General features: G+C 36.9%; 1 protein-coding gene across 5 annotated transcripts in view; it reads left to right on the top strand.

Annotated features, from left to right (window-relative positions):
* ADAMTS3 (ADAM metallopeptidase with thrombospondin type 1 motif 3) overlaps positions 1 to 20,168 on the top strand; it is a 291,386-nt gene that overhangs the window by 210,445 nt on the left and 60,773 nt on the right. For all 5 annotated transcript variants that reach the window (XM_082390069.1, XM_082390073.1, XM_082390072.1 and 2 more), the window contains exon 5: positions 5,205 to 5,404. In XM_082390069.1, the coding sequence (XP_082246195.1) occupies positions 5,205 to 5,404 (200 nt within the window). The remainder of the gene's footprint in view (positions 1 to 5,204; positions 5,405 to 20,168) is intronic.

A 20,168-nucleotide genomic window follows, 5' to 3' on the forward strand; every position in this document is an offset into this window, starting at 1 on the left:
TCACGGGCCCAGCTGCTCCGCGGCATGTGGGATCTTCCCAGACCAGGGCTCGAACCCGTGCCCCCTGCATTGGCAGGCAGATGCTCAACCACTGCGCCACCAGGGAAGCCCTGATTGATATATTTTAAGATGCTCAGTTTTCCTGCTAATTCTGTTATCACATCAATCAATCTCTGCTGTCCAACTCAGCCACAGCCTTTCAAATCACCTTGAATGCACTTACTTAGCAGCATGCCAACAGTGTGTCACAGAGATCCATAGTTTGCAACACCCAACACAAAATGTCACTCTGCTTTCACTTCTTGAACTTGCCTATTGACTTCGCTGTGATTCCTCAGTCCTTAAAGCAGAAAACAGATCTGATAGGGAGTGTTTGGACATGATTAACATGATATTCACCTTAAAGTGTTCTTATTCCTATACTAACGGGGGCGCAGAGAGAATGGTAGAATTAGACACAGAATTAGAATTACACACATTTTGTCAAAGTGTGTGCCTGCTTTTCAACTCTGAAGCTTTATAAAGGTGTGAACTATTACTAAAAGGCATGTTCTAATGCCCTGATTAGGTCTGTTTAAAGTAGAACTTGTGGAAGTGATTTAAGCCAATATAATTGTGACTACATGATACAAATTCAGGTTCGTTCTGAATGTAAATCTGGTGCAACCATGTGGTTCCCAGAGTTAACAACTAAAGAGTTCTTAATCTTCTCAGGATCTACCATTTATTGAGTGGGTACTCAATAAATATGCACTGAGTGAAGATCAGTGCCATCTATAAGCTCTTTCCAATTTGATGTTAGATTTTTAATCTACTAAGCAAGTTTGTCTCATTGGATTTAATCCTAATTTTAACTGAAAGCAACATCCCAGATTCTTCTCTGCTTTATCTACTTTGTGGTCTGCATGAGACATTGTTACCCTCATTCTTTCTAAAATTATCAGCAATTCAGATTTTCCTTTATTAATTCCAGATTTTTTTTCACCTCTATTTTAAAAGAACTATAGCCATTTGACATGTGACATATAAAATAAAATGTAGGAAGCTTTAAAAGGTGTAGAAAACTTCTCTTAGTGGGAAATCAGCAGCAGCATCATAATCATCATCATAGTAATAGTAATAGCAGTAAATACAATTTGTTGAGCACTTATATCTAAGCACTGTATACAGTGTTTTTACTAACATTAATTATATAATCACAACAACTCTGCAAAGTAGGTATTATTATCCCATTTTACAAATGAGAAAACTGAGACTCAGAGAGGTTAGGCATCTTAAGTAAAATCACACTTCTAGGATGCGACACTGCCAGGATTTGAAGCCAGGTATATCTGATTACAAAGCTTGTGATCATTATATCGTAAAGTATGTATACTGGAAAAAATTCATTATGAATGAAGATATTTCACAGCCTCAGAACTATTTGTAATTAATAGGAATGTATATAAATAAAAAGTGCCAGAGGTTATTCAACCACTGTCTTTTTTTGAAAAGTTTGACATTGCCCACTTTAGGAATCACAGAAAAGAACACTGTATGGCACAGGAGGAAATAGGGACAGAAGTATTCTTTTTTTTTTTTTTAAACATCTTTATTGGAGTATAATTGCTTTACAATGTTGTGTTAGTTTCTGCTGTATAACAAAGTGAATCAGCTATACATATACATATATCCCCATATCTCCTCCCTCTTGTGTCTCCCTCCCACCCTCCCTATCCCACCCCTCTAGGTGGTCACAAAGCACCGAGCTGATCTCCCTGTGCTATGCGGCTGCTTCCTGCTAGCTAGCTATTTTACATTTGGTAGTGTATATATGTCAGTGCCACTCTCTACCTTCGTGCCAGCTTACCCTTCCCACTCTCCGTGTCCTCAAGTCCATTCTCTATGTCTACATCTTTATTCCTGTCCTGCCCCTAGGTTCTTCAGAATTTTTTTTTTATATTCCATATATATGTGTTAGCACACGGTATTTGTTTTTCTCTTTCTGACTTACCTCACTCTGTATGACAGACTCTAGGTCCATCCACCTCACAACAAATAACTCAATTTCATTTCTTTTTATGGCTGAGTAATATTCCATTGTATATATGTGTCACATCTTCTTTATCCATTCATCTGTCAATGGATGCTTAGGTTGCTTCCATGTCCTGGCTATTGTAAATAGAGCTGCAATGAGCATTGTGGTACATGACTCTTTTTGAATTATGGTTTTCTCAGAGTATATACCCAGTAGTGGGATTGCTGGGTCATCTGGTAGTTCTATTTTTAGTTTTTTAAGGAATCTCCATACTGTTCTCCATAGTGATAGTTCTCCACTGTTCTGCATATCAATTTACATTCCCACCAACAGTGCAAGAGGGTTCCCTTTTATTCACACCCTCTCCAGCATTTATTGTTTGTAGATTTTTTGATGATGACCATTCTGACTGGTGTGAGGTGATAACTCATTGTAGTTTTGATTTGCATTTCTCTAATGATTAGTGATGTTGAGCATCCTTTCATGTGTTTTTTGGCAATCTGTATATCTTCTTTGGAGAGATATACTATGTTCTTGGATTGGAAGAATCAACATTGTGAAAATGATTATACTACCCAAAGCAATCTACAGATTCAGTATAATCCCTATCGAACTACCAATGGCATTTTTCACAGAACTAGAACAAAAAATTTCACAATTTGTATGGAAACACAAAAGACCCCAAATAGCCAAAGCAATTTTGAGAAAGAAAAACGGAGCTGGAGGAATCAAGCTCCCTGACTTCAGACTATACTACAAAGCTACAGTAATCAAGACAGTATGACACTGGCACAGAAACAGAAATATAGATCAATGGAACAGGATAGAAAGTCCAGAGATAAACCCATGCACGTACGGTCACCTTATTTTTGATAAAGGAGGCAAGAATATACAGTGGATAAAAGACAGCCTCTTCAATAAGTGGTGCTGGGAAAACTGGACAGCTACATGTAAAATAATGAACTTAGAACACACCCTAACACCATACACAAAAATAAACTCAAAATGGATTAAAGACCTAAATGTAAGAAGTATTCTTGATTGAATAAAAGCAATGGTTGAAAGAAAAAGACGTCCTTCTTCCTTCTCAGGTTCCTCATGCAATGAAAAAATAGATTCTCTTACCAAAAAACCACCTATTTAAGGAGGGATGCAAAGGCCAAACCAAAGGTATCTTAGAGCAAGATGAACTGTCCTTCTGAAATAAGTATTCAGCCTTCTTCATTCATGCATCAGACTTAATGACATGATGACATTTCTAGTATATTTCCATTGGATACTGCCACTGACAGTTCTGCCAAAAAGAGCCATTTTTAGAACTGGGAGCTCATGTATGAATTTCCTATTTGTACGCTAGCTATCACAACCTTTCAAATTCTCAAGTGTGTGAAGGGACTGAGGTTGAATAGTAAAGCTGTTTGCAGGTGTAGTCTCTTGCCCTCAGTGTGGGTTTACAGCTCTTAAAAACAACTTTTGAGGAAAGCTTTCTGTTTGATGTGGATGGTGGTGAGAGTTATTTACGTATTGTAGAGCCAATGTGATTCCCTGATGAGCAGAAAAATCCCAGTTAATGATCTAGCATTTGGCCTTGGCTCAAAGTAAATTACAGTATAGCTTTCAAACCTGAGTAGTCATATTCAGAGGCTGTGCCCATACTTGTAGGGGAGGGTGCTGGTGTTTCTCTATATTTTTTAAAAGTGGAAAGGGTATGAGTGAGATCTGTACTTCTGTTACTTCTAGTCCTATGTGGCTAGGGCTTGGTCATCAATCTTCTTGACCAAGAGACACTGCTTTTTCCCCTGCAACTTTACTAACACCACAAAGATGGAGAGGAAAATGCCTATTCATTAATGCCAGACACTGCTTCAAATGGCTTACAGGCCTCAGTACAACATTAAATAAGCCTCCATATAAAGCATGAGTCAAAATTGGTTCTGTCAAACTTGTTTTTAGATATGTGATTGTTTTAGTCATCAAGACAGTATGTAAAATAAAATCCTTTCCAGGTTTTATATATTTGAAATGGGAATGCATATTCTTTTAGTTCTGTACTGGCAGTTTTGATTAATATCTTTTATTTTAGTATTCAAATAACATATTTTATTTTTTAATTCACCAAAGCATTTTCTTCACGAAAACTATGGTAATCTGAATCTAGGTAATTAGAAAATCTAGATAACTAGAACCTGAGAATGCCTCTCACTCTCTTTCTCTCCAGGTAGATAGATAGACAGATAGGTAGATAGATAGGTAGATAGATAAATAGCAGATAGATAGATAGCAGGTAGATAGATAGATAGCAAGCAGGTAGATAGATAGATAGATAGATAGATAGATGATCTAGAGATATGTATGTACATAGATATCTGTATATCTCTCTGTATCTATGTATATGTATATCTGCTTGGAAAGTAAAAATAATTAAATTCCTTCCACAGCATAAAATAGCTTATACTTTTATATTCTTCTGTTATAGGTAATTTTCTGACTGATTTTTTACTTTGGTATCTCACGGATTCAGATATACAGCTATCGAAATGGCCTGCTATCCAGAAGATGGCCAGTACAAATGTGGAAGACCTATACTGTCTGCCTAGTGGCATTCACTAGAAAACCACACTCATAAGAAATAAAGTAATATACGGTCACTGATAATCATACCACTAAATGCTATTTGTTGTGTTGCCATGCTATAATTTGATTTTTAAGTTAAGGCTACTTGAAAAAGAAGCAATTTAGATTTATGTGATACAAATTCCACACTCCATAATTAAAGTAACTTAACCACTGTAAACTTATCAATCTGTGAACTTTAAATTTATAGTCTCCGTTTATTTAATAGCTACTTAGCCCGCGTATGTTCTGCACACTTTGGCTCTGCCCTGAGGATACAGCTGGAGGAAGACTAAATACTCTGTTCCTCCTGGAACACTCGGTCTGGCTGGTGGCACTGCTTTCTATGCAGTAATATTATTTTGCCCTCCGTGTTGCTGTTCTGTGTTGAATTTATAGGAGGTCTATCTGAACACATGCATGTGCACATTATTTAAGGAATAAACTGAAAAGCTACATCCTGGTGACTATGGATGATAATCATAGGCCCCCAAGAAGATCTTTTTTTGTAAGAAGTTACTAGAAGGCCCATTGGGGAAACTGAAATGCCTGGGTTCCTTTTGTTTCTTAATAGAATCGGATCTGGAAGGCCTTGATGATCTAGGTACTGTTTACAGCAGCGTTGACCAGCAGCTGAATGAAGCCATGAGACGACGCAGACACGCGGGAGAAAACGATTACAACATCGAGGTGCTGCTGGGAGTGGATGACTCTGTGGTCCGTTTCCATGGCAAAGAGCACGTCCAAAACTACCTCCTCACCCTGATGAACATTGTGAGTAGTGACTCCTTTTTGAGGTTTTTTTGATCTTTTAATTCACTTCCCCTGTTTTGCTAGAGTCTTTTGGAAACCTCTGTGAGGTCTCCCATGACTGCGCCTCACATCCAAAATGTGTCCATAACTGCATTCAATTCAAATATTGATCTACATATTTAACATACAAGATAGTTCTTTCCAGCATCATTTTGCATCCCAGGGTGATGAGGAATTATTTAGGCCTGCTAACTCTGTGTGGATGCTTGTTGTTAGAGCTTTTGAATAGAGTAATGTTTTTCAGCATTACAATTGAAGGTAATATATGTACAAAGCACAGTCAGCTCTTGACACAGTGCTGCCCTGGAAGTTATAAACGATTCTTTTTAAATTTGTTCTTTATGTCTTCTTTATTAGCCTTACTCTTGTCCAGAAGAAATTTAGTCAGTATCCTCAAACTGGTGTTCTTTTTTTCCTTGTGAACTGGCAGAGAGCAGTTGAGGAGAAATAATATATAAATCATCTACTTCTAAAAGATAATTGAGATTGTAGTATACTCTATTTTATATGTTTTATTTTCTAAAATTGTAAAATACATATTATATTGATCTGGCAAATTTAGCACCTAAGCCTATTCTCTCTTTCAGTTTTTGACTTTTAATGTAATTCTTTGGGTATTTTGCCTTCTTTTTTTCCATGCTTAAAGTTAGATTTCCAACAATTATACTGGAGAAGAAAAATTATTAGTTTTATTTATCATGAGTTTATTCATCCTAATACTGAAGCCAATATATTAAAAATATATTTTGTTCATTGAGTTGCCAATGTGTAAAATTCTACATATACCATGTCTCTGTGAAATGGAAAATGAGTATAGAAACTCAGACACATTTTTATTTGTTCATTGGCACTAATTCCCATTATGAAGACTGATTATCACGCAGAAAACAAATTCCTGTAGAGATGCTGTTTTTACTTGCATTATGCATTGTGCCCCTGGGCTGCTTTCTCCTACCACTAGAGAGGCAGTCAATCAGGATAGATCTAGACCCTAAGGCGTGCTCAGACCTACAGGAGGCTCTTGGAGTAATGCAACAGAGACTCAATATGGTCCTTGGCCTCACAGTACTTATAATTTAGTCAAGGATAAAAAAAGGTGCAAAAAAATGCAAAGGTTGAGCGATAAAAGGCATGCTATTGTTAAGATATATCGGGAGGCACTGCATTATAAATTCTTCAAGACTTTAGAGGGAGCAACAGTCATCGAGTTGTGAAGTGTTGAGAGTATTAAATTGGGACTTACAGGAGACAGAGGTGTTACCTCTAGCTCTGTTCCTGGTTGACTTTGTGACCTTAGATAGTCATGTCCCTTCCTGGGGTTTAGTTTCTATATTCATAAAATTGAAAGACTATACAAGATGTTCACTAATTCTCTAATTCATCAGGAAGCTGGAGGTTAAATTGGGTCTTTAGGGCTTTGTTTTAGGGGTTTTTTTCATTTGTTTTCTTTAGTTTTTTAAAGGGCACATGGAATTGTAAAGGATTTCTAGGTAGACTCCATTGACAAGAAAGTAGAAATGAATATAGTATATTCACCAGACAGTAAGCTTAGGTGTCAAGGAATAACCAAAGTGCTGCGGTTTTGGTTTTATAACCATCGAAAAAGGACTTTTGTTTTTAATACCATTAAATAGGTTAAGTAATAGGCTGAGTCTCTGGCTCAAATACTAGAAATTATTCTAAAGCTAACTGAGCATCAGAGAATGGAACTGGAAAAGAGAAAATAATTTTTCAGACTTAATAAGTTCATTGCATCTGAAGTAATTAATGTAGGTAGAGGTCTTGAGGAGATAATAATAACAGTGCCCCCTTCCCTTCCCAAGTTTAGAGCCAACTGAAAGATAGACATGGTGAACAGACAGATGGAGAATAAATAGTTTTATTATTTATAAGAGCTGAATTGCACATGACTTAAATTTACAGCCACAAAGATTTTTCTTATTCTACATCAGTGATTCTCAGCGGAGAGCACTTTGTCCCAGCCCCTTCCATCAGGGATATTTGGCAATGTTTGGAGACATTTTTGGTTGCCGTAACTGGGAAGGGATGCTCCTGCCACTGGTAGGAGACGCCAGGGATGCTGCTAAACCATGTACGACACAAGGGCAGCCCGACACAATAAAGGAACATGAATTATCCAGTCTAAAACGTCAACAGTGCTAAGGTTTAGAAACCTTGTTCTAAATTAGACAGTCTTACTCACAACCCCCCATCTCTATCTGACTGGATAATTTCAGGTTTCCTTTATAGGACAGGTAGAGAGCTTTAAGCATGACAGATAGAAGACTGAATCTCTTTCTTTCCTCCCCGCCCCCCCCCCGCCATTGCCCTATTGTAGACTGTTAGATCTACAACACTGAGATGAGTATGCCGTATCTCAAATTGATCAATTAAATAAGAGTTGGAGGCATGAAGAAGACCAATAATGATATTCTAATGAAACTACCTCATGGAAATTTGAAGCCAAGAAAATTGGGTTTTTTCCGTAACGATGTTGGAATAATTATTAACTCCTACGCTAGCCATTTTATGACTTCCCATGGTTATCTAAAATCATGGCTCACCAAACTCAAGCCCTACACAAACACAGAGGCTTTCTTTACATGCCACATAGGTTCAGACAGAAACTGTAGAAGAAAATTGACAGCAAAAAGTGTATTTCCTTGCATTGATATGGGGAGAAACGTGTCCCCATGGTAGAGGAAAAGCACAGTTTCCATTAGTCTCCTTTGGTACCTTTACCTTAGTTAACTAGTCAGCAAATACACTCTTCTTTTAGTTTACCTGATAGTCAAATATAGTCTCCATATCAAAACCCAGGTGATATTTGCCACATAGTTCCTGAACCAAGGGAGTACTTTGAGATCCCAGTGATTTGCTTCATGGTTGTCTCTTTAATTTAAACTGAACTCCTTTTCAAAGGGATGCTCATATTTTATGTCATACTTTCTTATCTTGAAAAGCGTTCTTAAATTATTAAATGTTAAACATATGTTTAGTGAAAGAATGGATAAATGAACAAATGAGTGTAAATAACATAGAGGTAGATTGTGAACAATCTTGAGAGGCAGAAACTTTGGACTTGAAATAAGAGGATATAAATGACAAATGAAGGCTTTAATCAGCCTAACAATATAATGAAAGCAGTGTTTAGGAAGTAAATTAGCATTTATTGCGTGTCTATATTTTTTTCAAGTATATTGCAAGATGGGAATTATTATTATCTTTTTTTTCTAGAGGAAACAGAGGCTTTAAAATGTCAATAAAATTGAGGTAAATTTTTAAAATTATTTGAAGTTTGTAAAAGAGTCTCAGATAATGATAATGTGGCGATGGTAACCATCAGAAGAAGACAAGGTGGAGCTTCTGTGTTGGTGAACACATCACAGTGCTGGGAGGGTGAAAGCCTGGAAAGAGCATGGAAGCCCCGTACCCCTCCCCCAAGACCTTGCCTTATGCATCTCTTCCATTTGGCTGTTCCTGAGCTGCATCCTTTATTTTAAACACCTGTAAATGTGTAGGAGGCTGCAGACTATAGAGGAAAGGCAAGACAATCTTGGGTCTAAGCCTGCCCAAGGTGAGAGGCCTTGTAGATACAAGTAGCAACATCTCAATGCCTCAGTTTCCTCACCAGTGAGATGGGGATAGCAGTCCTGTGCTCACAGGAGAGTTCAAAAGAAGAAAGAAGAGTGTGAACATAGCATGTCTAGAACTGAGAAGGTGCTTAGCAGATGGCCAGTTGACATTAGCTCAACTGTTGTGGGAGATCTAAACAAGGAGCACAGCCTCCCACCCCCATTTGATGCCCCTGATTTTCCCAGACTCTCAGAGCAGAAAACACCAAGGGATTTGCTCAGGGTGATGTATGGAGCCTGGGATGGAGCCCCATCTCAGCCCCCAATCTCATGAACCCTGTTCCCTTTTGCCACTGATGAGCCTGGATCAGAATCTGGAGAGAAAGGGATGCAGACCTCACTGAGCTGGTTTCATTGTCAAGAATAACCTGGAGAGGGGGGCAGGCACAAAGCCTTGCTCCCTTCCTGGGACCATTTTCTCCAAAAAGTAAGAGTCTTACACTGCTGGAGGAGGTGCAACAAAGCCTGTTGTGTCCAGGGAATAGACAAAGACCCGTTGCGTCTAGGGGAAGGGTAGAAGAAAAAAACTCTACCCCAGTGTTTAGGGCAGAAATAGGTCTTGGGGGAAAGCAGCTGCCATGCTGTGAGAACACTCAAGCATCTCTGTGGAGAGGCTCATGTGAAGAAAAACTGATACCTCTGGCCAATAGCCAGCATCACTTTGCCATCTGTACAGGTAAGCCACCTTAAAGGTGAAATCCAAGATATGAAAACAACCTAATTGTCAATCCATGGATGAATGAATAAAGAAAATGAGGTTTATACACAAAATGGAATATTATTCCGCCTTAAAGAGAAGAAAATCCTGCTACTGTCAACAACATGGATGGAATTGGAGGCCATTATGCTAAATGAAATAAGCCAGACACAAAAAGACAAATACTGCATAATCTCAGTTATATGTGGAATCTAAAATATTCAAACTTATAGAAGCAGAGACTAGAATGATAATTGCCAGGGAGCAGAGGGAGTAGGAAAATGAGGAGGAGATGGTCACAGAGTACAAAGTTTCAATTACACAAAACAAGTTCTGGAGATCTACTATGTAGCATAGTGCCTATAGCTTACAATACTATATTGTATACTTATAATTTTCTAGGAGGGTAGATACTATGTTAGGTGTTCTTACCACAAAAAAATTAATTAATAATAAAGGAGCAGGAGGAAACTTTGGGAGGTGATGGATATGTCTACGGTCTTGATGGTGATGTTCGTTTCGTGGGTGTGTATTTATCCCCAAACTCATTGAGTTATATACATTAAATATGTACAGTTTTTACATGTCAATCATACCTCAGTAAAGTGGCTTTAAAAGATAATAAAATGAAAAACAAAAGTGGAATCCTTATATCTTTTGACCCCGGTCAAGCCTTCAGTTGAACAGCCCCAGCTGATATCTGACTTTGACTTCATGAGAAAAACCAAGCTAGAATCACCCAGCCAAGTTTTGCTTCCAAATTCCTGACCCATGGAAACTGTGAGAGAATAAATGATTGCCTCTGCTTTAACAAGGTAGAAGGAGGAGGAGGTAGGGTTATTGGGAGGTGAAACTTGTTTAGAAAATTCGTTATATTTAATTTTAACTCAGATTAATCATAGTTTAAGCGTAACCAAGGAAAGCACTTAAAACACAATATATTATATGCCACGAGTAATATTAAATAGCTTTGGTTTATCTGCTGTTTTAGATTAGCCATACTACTTGCCACCTCTTTGACACAAATATGTTTTGTTTTAGGGCCATATTGCCTAGTGATAGTGGTGACTGCGCGTATGAATGTGGTAAAGTTCCATAGGTGATTTGTTGTGCGAATCTGGGGATTTGGACACTGGAAAGACAGCTCACTAAATTAGCACTTTTCTCTGGGGGCTCAAGGGTCAAGTGAACAAGTCTGAACAGGCCCCAGATGATTTTGATGTGACTCCTTAAGAGCGGAGAGATGCCCTCCACCCATCCCGCAGCTCCTTTGTGAATGAATCAGTGAAGGCGAGAATTGTCCGTTGCCTTGCATCTCCTTTTATTTTTAACTCTTCCTTTTTGTAGATCTCGAAATTTCTCCCAGACTCATCTATAAAGAAAAAGTAAACAGATATGAATATATTTTAAAAGAGCATGACTAACGCCCATTCTTAGACTCTTGAGAAGCTTTTTATATTTCAAATAAAAGATATGTGATATATAGTAAGTCTTTTTTAGGAACTCGTGTCGTATCTTGTTATACTGAGAGATTTTCGTTTTACTATTTTGTAACATTGCTGACTTGCTGGGAAAGTGGTTCTCAGCTGTGGAGCATATCTCCTTCTAAAAATGTTGATCCATTGCCTACTATGGGCAAGGCCTACCTTAGACGTAGGGTATAAATATCCCAATGAACACAATAGAAATTCTCTGCCCTCTTGGTGCTTGGACTAGGAGACAAGTAATAGTCAAAAGAAGAAATAAATGTGTAATATTTGGTAGTAATAACTGCCAAGAAGAAATATAGATAAGAGTAAAGGGATATTGTTGAGGAGAGAGAAGGAGGGACTATTTTGAATAGGAAGTTAGGGAAAGCATCTCTGACATATCATGTAGGCAGAGATATAGGCATTCTGTGAGGAAGAGAACCAGGCAAAAAACTGGAGAAACAGTGGTCCGGTCTGATGAATCATGAACTGTAAGAAAAAAGCTGCAGAATCAAGAAAAAGCTACCAAATCAGGAGTGTTTGGGATACAGACTTAAGAGTAATTGTTTTTCAAGCATAATGGGTAATTTTGATGAACACCCCTAGTTAAAAATCACAGTAGGACAATAAACGACAAGAACTGAGAGGAGAGAACGGGGGGGAAATCTTTGACAATAAAGAAATAGAAATGAAATTCCTTAGAATGAAAAATGTAAGTAATTAGACTATCCTGGAAATTTCCCCCAAATTTTGTTTTTCTTTTTATCTTGATAGCCAAATACTGTTGGCAGAAATTTGTTATCTGAGCTACCGTGAAGCTCAGCTTACTGAACTCTGAGTATTCTAGGCTGGTAAGAACTTTTTCTCAAGCTGAATATAGTTTTCTTTTTAAAGTCTTTTGACTTGTTAATTACTAACTCAAGGGCTTTATGCCCTTATACTATTTCTTTTCTATGGGATATGTCTTAACTGCTGCAGGGGAAAACATAAACCTTGCTGAGAGGAAAACCAGTGAAATGAAAGGAATAGGTACCATGTCTTCTTTCTTAGTATATGATGGAAAAGAATGGTTCCTGGCAATATTCTGAAGGTAAAAGGAGGAAATGCCCTAAAAAGTTTTAAAATGGTCTTGACTTACAATCATAAAAGGCGAGGTGGAAGGCTATTTAATAATCAAGAACAAAAGAAAGTAGAATTTCAAAGACTAATTCTATCATATAAATTTTTCATCGCTGAAGTCTAATGTCCTATAACTCAAGCAAGATTCATGAAGCTCCTTCTAAGAAATCAGTTTAGTGTGATTTACTATAATAAAAGTCTGTTTTCTAATGTGTTTGTCTTTTCAGCCATTTGTTCTCTCTGCCAGAGGTCCTTTAGGTAAAAGTTACCATTGATATGTCCTAGCATAGAATCACACTTTAGAACTCAGGAGGAAACAATAGAGGTGATCCTCTCTAACATTTCCTTTTTGAAGATCATGGAGATTGAGTATAATTGTTAGGTTACTTACCTAGTGTCAAGTACCTAGTTGCAGGGCCAGACTGGTTTTGTCTCTGGCTCCCATTTTAATTCCACGTCACTTCAACATTTATGTTAATAGTCATCAGTACACAGTTTTCAAAAATATATTCGAAGGACACTTTGTGATGAGAATTGAAGACATATGTACTCATTAACGCTTCAGATGGGCCACTCAAAAAAGTAGGCTATAATGGTAACTACTGTGTAACATCATAGTGACTTGCAGGAATGAAGAAAATACTGCTGACTTTTACTCTTTTCTTAATTTTCTGACCTGGTCCATAATCATCACCTCAAACCTCAAAACTCCAACTAATCAAAATAATACAGCAGTCATAATGTATGTATTAGTAGCTAAGAACAATGGTTTTGAATTTTTTTAGAGTCTTGGATTTATTTATGAATTTGAGGCAAACCATGAAAATCGTACTTAAGGGGAAAATAGCACTTAGCATTTAAGAAAAACAAAGCCCACCTGAAACTCATCTAGGTTAAGAACCCTGTTGTAGACCCAAACTAAAGTAGCTTCCAATTGCCAAATCTGAGATAATATGAGCAAAAAAAAAAAAAAAAAATGATAATAATGAATTATAATACATACAACAAAAGAGTCTCTATATTTTAAATTTTTATTGTGGTATAGTTACTTTACAATGTTGCATTAGTTCCTATTGTACAGCAAAGTGAATCAGCTATATGTATACATATATCCCCTCATTTTTGGATTTCTTTCCCATTTAGGTCACCACAGAGCATTGAGTAGAATTCCCTGTGCTATACAGTAGGTTATCATTAGTAATCTATTTTACACATAGTATCAGTAGTGTATATATGTCAATCCCAATCTCCCAATTCATCCCACCACCACCCCTTTCCCCCTTGGTATCCATACATTTGTTCTCTATGTTCGTGTCTCTCTTTCTGCTTTGTAAATAAGATCGTCTATACCAATTTTTTCAGATTCCACATATATGCATTAATATACGATATTTCTTTTTCTCTTTCTGACTTACTTCACTCTGTATGACAGACTCTAGGTCCATCCACGTCTCTACAAATGACCCAATTTCATTACTTTTTATGGCTGAGTAATATTCCATTGTATATATGTACCACATCTTCTTTTATCCATTCCTCTGTTGATGGACATTTAGGTTGTTTCCATGTCCTGGCTATTGTAAACAGTGCTGCAATGAACATTGGGTGCATGTGTCTTTTTGAATTATGGTTTTCTCTAAATGTAAGGCCAGACACTATAAAATTCTTAGAGGAAAACATAGGCAGAACACTCTTTGACATAAATCACAGCAAGATCTTTTTTTTTTTTTTTTTTTTATTTATATATTTACTTATGGCTGTGTTGGGTCTTCATTTCTGTGCGAGGGCTTTCTCCAGTTGCGGCAAGCGGGGGCCACTCTTCATCGCGGTGCGTGGGCCTCTCACTATCGCGGCCCCTCCCGCTGCGGAGCACAGGCTCCAGACGCACAGGCTCAGCAATTGTGGCTCACGGGCCCAGTTGCTCCATGGCATGTGGGATCTTCCCAGACCAGGGCCCGAACCCGTGTCCCCTGCATTGGCAGGCAGACTCTCAACCGCTGCGCCACCAGGGAAGCCCACAAGATCTTTTTTGACACACCTCCTAGAGTAATGAGAATAAAAACAAAAATAAACAAATGGAACCTAATTAAACTTAAAAGCTTTTGCACAGCAAAGGAAACCATAAAGAAGATGAAAAGACAGCCCTCATAATGGGAGAAAATATTTGCAAATGAAGCAATGGACAAAGGATTAATCTCCAAAGTATACAAACAGCTCATGTAGCTCAATATCAAAAAAACAAACAACCCAATCCAAAAATGGGCAGAAGCCCTAAATAGACATTTCTCCAAAGAAGACATACAGATGGCCAACAGACACAAGAAAAAATGCTCAACATCACTCATTATTAGAGAAATGCAAATCAAAACTATAATGAGGTATCACCTTAACACCAGTCAGAATGGCCATCATCACAAAATCTGCAAACAGTAAATGCTGGAGAGGGTGTGGAGAAAAGGGAACCCTCTTGCACTGTTGGTGGGGATGTAAATTGATACAGCTACTATGGGGAACAGTATGGAGGTTCCTTAAAAAACTAAAAATAGAACTACCATGTGACCCAGCAATCCCACTGCTGGGCATATACACACAAGAAATTCTTGTGAGTTAATACTGATGTAAATAAATGACTATGTAAATTATTGCCTAATATAATATAATATAATAATTGACTAAGTAAATGGGGGACATTTCTTCCCTATAGTAGAATTCCAGCTAATAAATGTAGCAGAAATGATAGAAATTTTAAAAATTGCTAATTGCCAAACATTACAGTAATAATTTTTGCAGGAAAGTACCATCAACGAATGACAAAATTAGTGGATGAAAATATAATGAGAAATCGGATATATACATAGTCTCAAAGTATCTCCTCACAAAGGACTTATTAATCACAAAGGGAAAAGGAGTAACTTTACATTTGTGAAACCTGGCAGACAGCATCTTAACCACAGGGTCAAAGTTAATCTTACCCCTAATGAGTCACATTAACATCCTGTGCTCTAGAGGGCACAATATCACTTCTGTGCTATTATAGCTCATAACTGAATTTAATCATGAGGAGCCATCAGAATAACTCAAATTGAGGGGCATTCTACAAAATAACTGACCAGTACTCTTCAAAACTCTCAGGACCATGAAAGAAAAACTGAGGAACTGTCCCAGATTCAGGAAGACTAAGAAGATATGGCAACCGAATGTCATAGATTGGATCATGGACCAAATAAAGGATATTAGTGGGACTATTGAGAAAATTTTAAGTGGGTCGTTAGATTAGTTAATTGTATCATATTAATATTAATTTTCTAGATTTGTACTGTATACTGTGATTTTGATAAACGTTAGCATTTGAAGAACCTGGGTGAAGGGTATGTGGAAATTCTTTGTTCTCTATTTTCACCCTTTTTTGTAAGTCTGAAATTATTTCAGAATGAAATTAAAGATAAAATTAAATGCATTAAAAGAACCCCTTATTTGATTTTTCCCTTGTTTCATTTACTGTGTTTTTAACTCTTAAAGTTCATAATATAAAATGATATTTTTGGGAGACTTCAATTATGGGTAGAGATAGGTTGTCAGAGAGAGTGATTTGTGTATTTTTGCTAACCACAACATGAGAAAATATGCACTGAATATGTGATATAATAGTAAATAAAATCAATATTGAAATATTGAAAACCATTACTCTTAAACATCAACTTTCATTAAAGCATAAGTGACATACAATATGTATTTTAAGTGTACCAGTTTGATGAAGTTTTATTAAAAATTATATTTTTTTGTTTCAGCATAGTTTTCTTCCAGATACCTTCAGAGTTGAGAGCAAACAAATTGAGTCTTGACTGTCTTTCCTTCCTTTTCTCGGTAAATGACTCTCTTAGGCACCCAGTTATTCAAACCAGAAACCTAATATGATAGAGATGCTTTTCCCCCTTGGGGATGCACTTTACTAGGGGAAATTAGGTTTGTAAATTAGTATGTATAAAGCAATCTAGAAAGTGCTAATTGATTGAAAGCAAGTATAGATTCTGTGCTATGGAGGAAGAATATTAGAGATGTCTTTGAAGTACAGGAATGAGGAAGGATATGAGGAAGAAGTATGCTTGAACTAGGCCTTGAATGTTAGTTAGAAGTTAGGTCTTTGAAGATGAATGAGAGAGAATTCCAGACAGAGAAGACAGTTGAATATTCAAAGCTCCAAAAAGATGCATAGTATATACTTGAATTTGGCTACATATAGGTTGCATGAAGGAAATTAATGCAAAATAAGAAAATGAAGTGAGATAGATAGCAATTATAGAACTTCACAGAGAGGTTTCTCCTCTTTGTTTAGTTCTGTTTAAAAACTAGTTATTGAGCCAATAGTAGGTGGATATTTACTATGTTTAAGACATTTGGAGAATATAAAGAAATTCTTGGCAGGTTAAGACCATGAAGCACAGAGTTTGGTAAAGGTGATGAAATGAAGACTGCTCTTCTAAATGTTAGTTTGATTTGAAGGAAATACAAGCTGGTGCTAGAGGATCATGCCATTTTACTGTTGTTGTTGCTGGAACTGGTTAGTTTTTTACCAAATTATTGAGTGAAAGTCAATTAAAAGGACATAAAAGACATATGTTCCATCTACTCTAATCCTTTTGGAAGCTAGAATTTCTCTCAGCCACTACAACACCTAACTAGTATTTACCATCATTTGTCTTGACTCTGGGAATCATTGGCACTTTTCTTTCTTTACATATTCACTTTTACACATTTTGGTGATGAAGGTTGAAGGCATCACTATCTTATTGTTATCCTTTCTTTGTCTCTTGCAATGCTTTCCTTTTTAATATATCCATTTATGATAGGATAAAGGAAAGGTTAGAGAAGTATTAAGATTCCAAGATTGACTAAAATTTAACCCACCTAACTTGCTTCCAAAAGCAATCCAAAAAGTAGATCCTGTGTTGGTTTTCACAGTTGTTAATAAATTGGCATCAGAATTTGAAATCCACATATCTTGGGACTACTGGGCAAAATATCACATGAATATAATTTGTGTAAAAGTGAATCTATTCACTAAACATTTATTGAACCATCAGTACAATGATCCCTGCCCTCAAGAAGCTTATAATATAAAAGAAAAACCAAGAATCATGGGATTTCCCATTTGGAAGAACCATAAAAAGCATATTATTATAATCCCTTCACTTTATAGATGACGAAATAACAGCACACGTATTCTATACTGTTTCGGTTACAGCGGTTATTGTTCGTCAGAAGAAATAAGATATGTTGGCTTCAGAAAACCTCATCTTTTCACAATTTCTTTTGTGTTCAGAACCAAGGCAATGGGTAATAGATATCCTGGCAATTAAAATCCACCTTCATGCCTTTGTTCTTTCGTCTCTCCAAAATAACTTCTTCCCATTGTTTCTTCCTCCCCCGGATCCCCATTTTTCTTTTCTGGTAATATTTCATTTATCAAGATCAGGATCAACTATCAACTCCTGTGAACCTTAAACAAATCATCCCCTCCTTATTATAAAATGTGTGAATTCCCTGGCAGCAGCTCTCTGATAGGTTGTTTGCTCCTTGGGTGCAGTTACTACACATTATTAAGCTTCATATTTACAACGTCTACAACGCTGTCTGCCACATTGCCACATCCAATAAAATTTTAACTGGTTTAGTATTTTAACAAATATTTTAATGCTGTATACCAAGCATTTAGTTGGGAACACAAAAGACAGAACACATATTCAGATTACAGATTGGTGGGGAAATCAAATAAACACATCAAAGATTGTGATAAGAGCTATGCAGGGAAGGAACAGTTTGCTTGGAAAGGGAATAACAGGGCTAATAGGGATTATACATAGACAAGATGGTCAAGAAAGCCTTCTCCCAAGAAATGATGGTTAAATTGAGATTTAAAATGAAAGAAAGAGCCAGTCATTGAACAAGGACAAGTGTTTTAGTTACGAAAAGAAAGCCACTGTGGCTTGAGTCCAGTGTACAAGGAGTCAGGTGCAGCTTGAAGAAGAGGGCAAGCACCTTTCAGGTCACGGGAGGAGATTGAATTCAATTTTAAGCAAATTCATGGAAAGCCATTGAAAGCCTCTTTCTGTGTTGTAAAGAATAGATGGCAGTGATCTAGGGACAATGCAGACAGATCAATTAGAAATCAACTGTAGATGTCTAGGCAAGAGAAGATGGTTTACTGGACAATGGTGATTGCAATAATAAGGGAGTATTGATAGTAGAATCAATAGAATTTGTCAGTGGATCAAATAGGGGGCTGAAGGAAAGGGAGGAATCCACCATGATTTACACTTTTCTGGTTTGAATACTGCTGGATGATGGTGCCATTCATGTAGATGGGGTAGTCTATGAAAAAAAAATAGATTGTGTGGAATCAAAGTTAATGATGAAATCTTTGAAGATGTTTGAAATTATGTAGTTTCAGGTCTAGATTCAAAAGAATTATTTAATGTTGTTAAGGATGGAGACTTATACTACTACCAACTAAATTTTAGCCTTTGCTCTGTGCCTGGTCCTGTGCTAAATACTCCACAAGAATTATAGAAAATTCTTCAACTATGAAATATGTTCATTTTCAGTCCTAGTTTGTAAATTAAGAGATTGAGATTTAGAGAGTTTAGGTGACCTTTCCGGAGTCAGACAGCTAATAGGTGGCACAGCCAAGACTTGAGCCAGGACAGATCTTTCTGTCTTCAGAATCCAATGCTCTTCCTCCCTAAGATTCACTGCCTCTTGTTACAAAATCGAGGCATTTTGTATATCCATTGCCAAATAAAACTCTGATGTCTTTCCTTTACTCATTCCTGTGTCTTGTTAGAATACCATTCAAGTCATTGAAGTTGAGAATTCAGTTACTTGTCTGGTTGAATTGAATCAGCTGGCAATCTAGTTTAAGTTTCTCCCTAACAGGGTGATAAAGCAGATTCTGCAGTTAAGGGTGTGGGTTGTTTTCTTTCCATGTGCCAGATATTCCCTGTCACCAACACTTTGCTGTGGCAGGTATCCTTGTCATTTGCTAAGATCTATGAAGTGATCTGGGTTTGTTGTGCCCTGCAGAGAATTGAGTCAATGCCTTAATCTCAGGATTTACCAAAAGAAAAGAAAACAATTCATTTAAAAGGATGGCTCCCAGTATGAAAAAAAAATCTTGTAATTACAAGTACTCATTGATAATTAAAAGAGAATTCAATTTTTTCATATACTGAAATTGGCCATCTGTGATGGACAATGAACTAGTAACTCACAGATGTGTTTTCTGGACATGGCAAGCTTCCCTACTTAATACTCTTACAAGAAAATTTATACTCCGTGGAAGTACTCTAGTCCTAACAGAGCATTAATGGACTTATTCAAGGCTTAGCAAATAAATGTGGTTATTGGTTACTTAGTGATGATTCAGTCTCTAAACTGCTTTTAATTTCTTAACTAGTGTTTCTGAAAATGCTGAATGTGAGTGCAAGGCAGATTTATCTGGGGAATATACATGTTCAGGCAACTTGAGCAAATCATGCAGCAGTTTTCTATTTTGGGTTATTTAATTATCTTTAACCCATTTTTTACAATTGAATTCACATCAGTCCTCTAGACATTTATTCACCTAGCATACATACCTTCCCATAGGCCAAGTCCTATTAGATTCTAGGGAGGCAAAAATTAATAAAATTTAGCTCCTTTTCACAAGAAGCTAATTCTAGCAGTGAAATAAACAAATCAAGAAATAATAATTAAAAGTGATAGTTTCTTCAAAAGATTCAGCCACAAAGTACTGTGTAAACATTAAT

The sequence above is a fragment of the Balaenoptera borealis genome, assembly GCF_965194805.1.
Source record: "Balaenoptera borealis genome assembly, chromosome: 4".
NCBI lineage: Eukaryota > Metazoa > Chordata > Mammalia > Artiodactyla > Balaenopteridae > Balaenoptera > Balaenoptera borealis.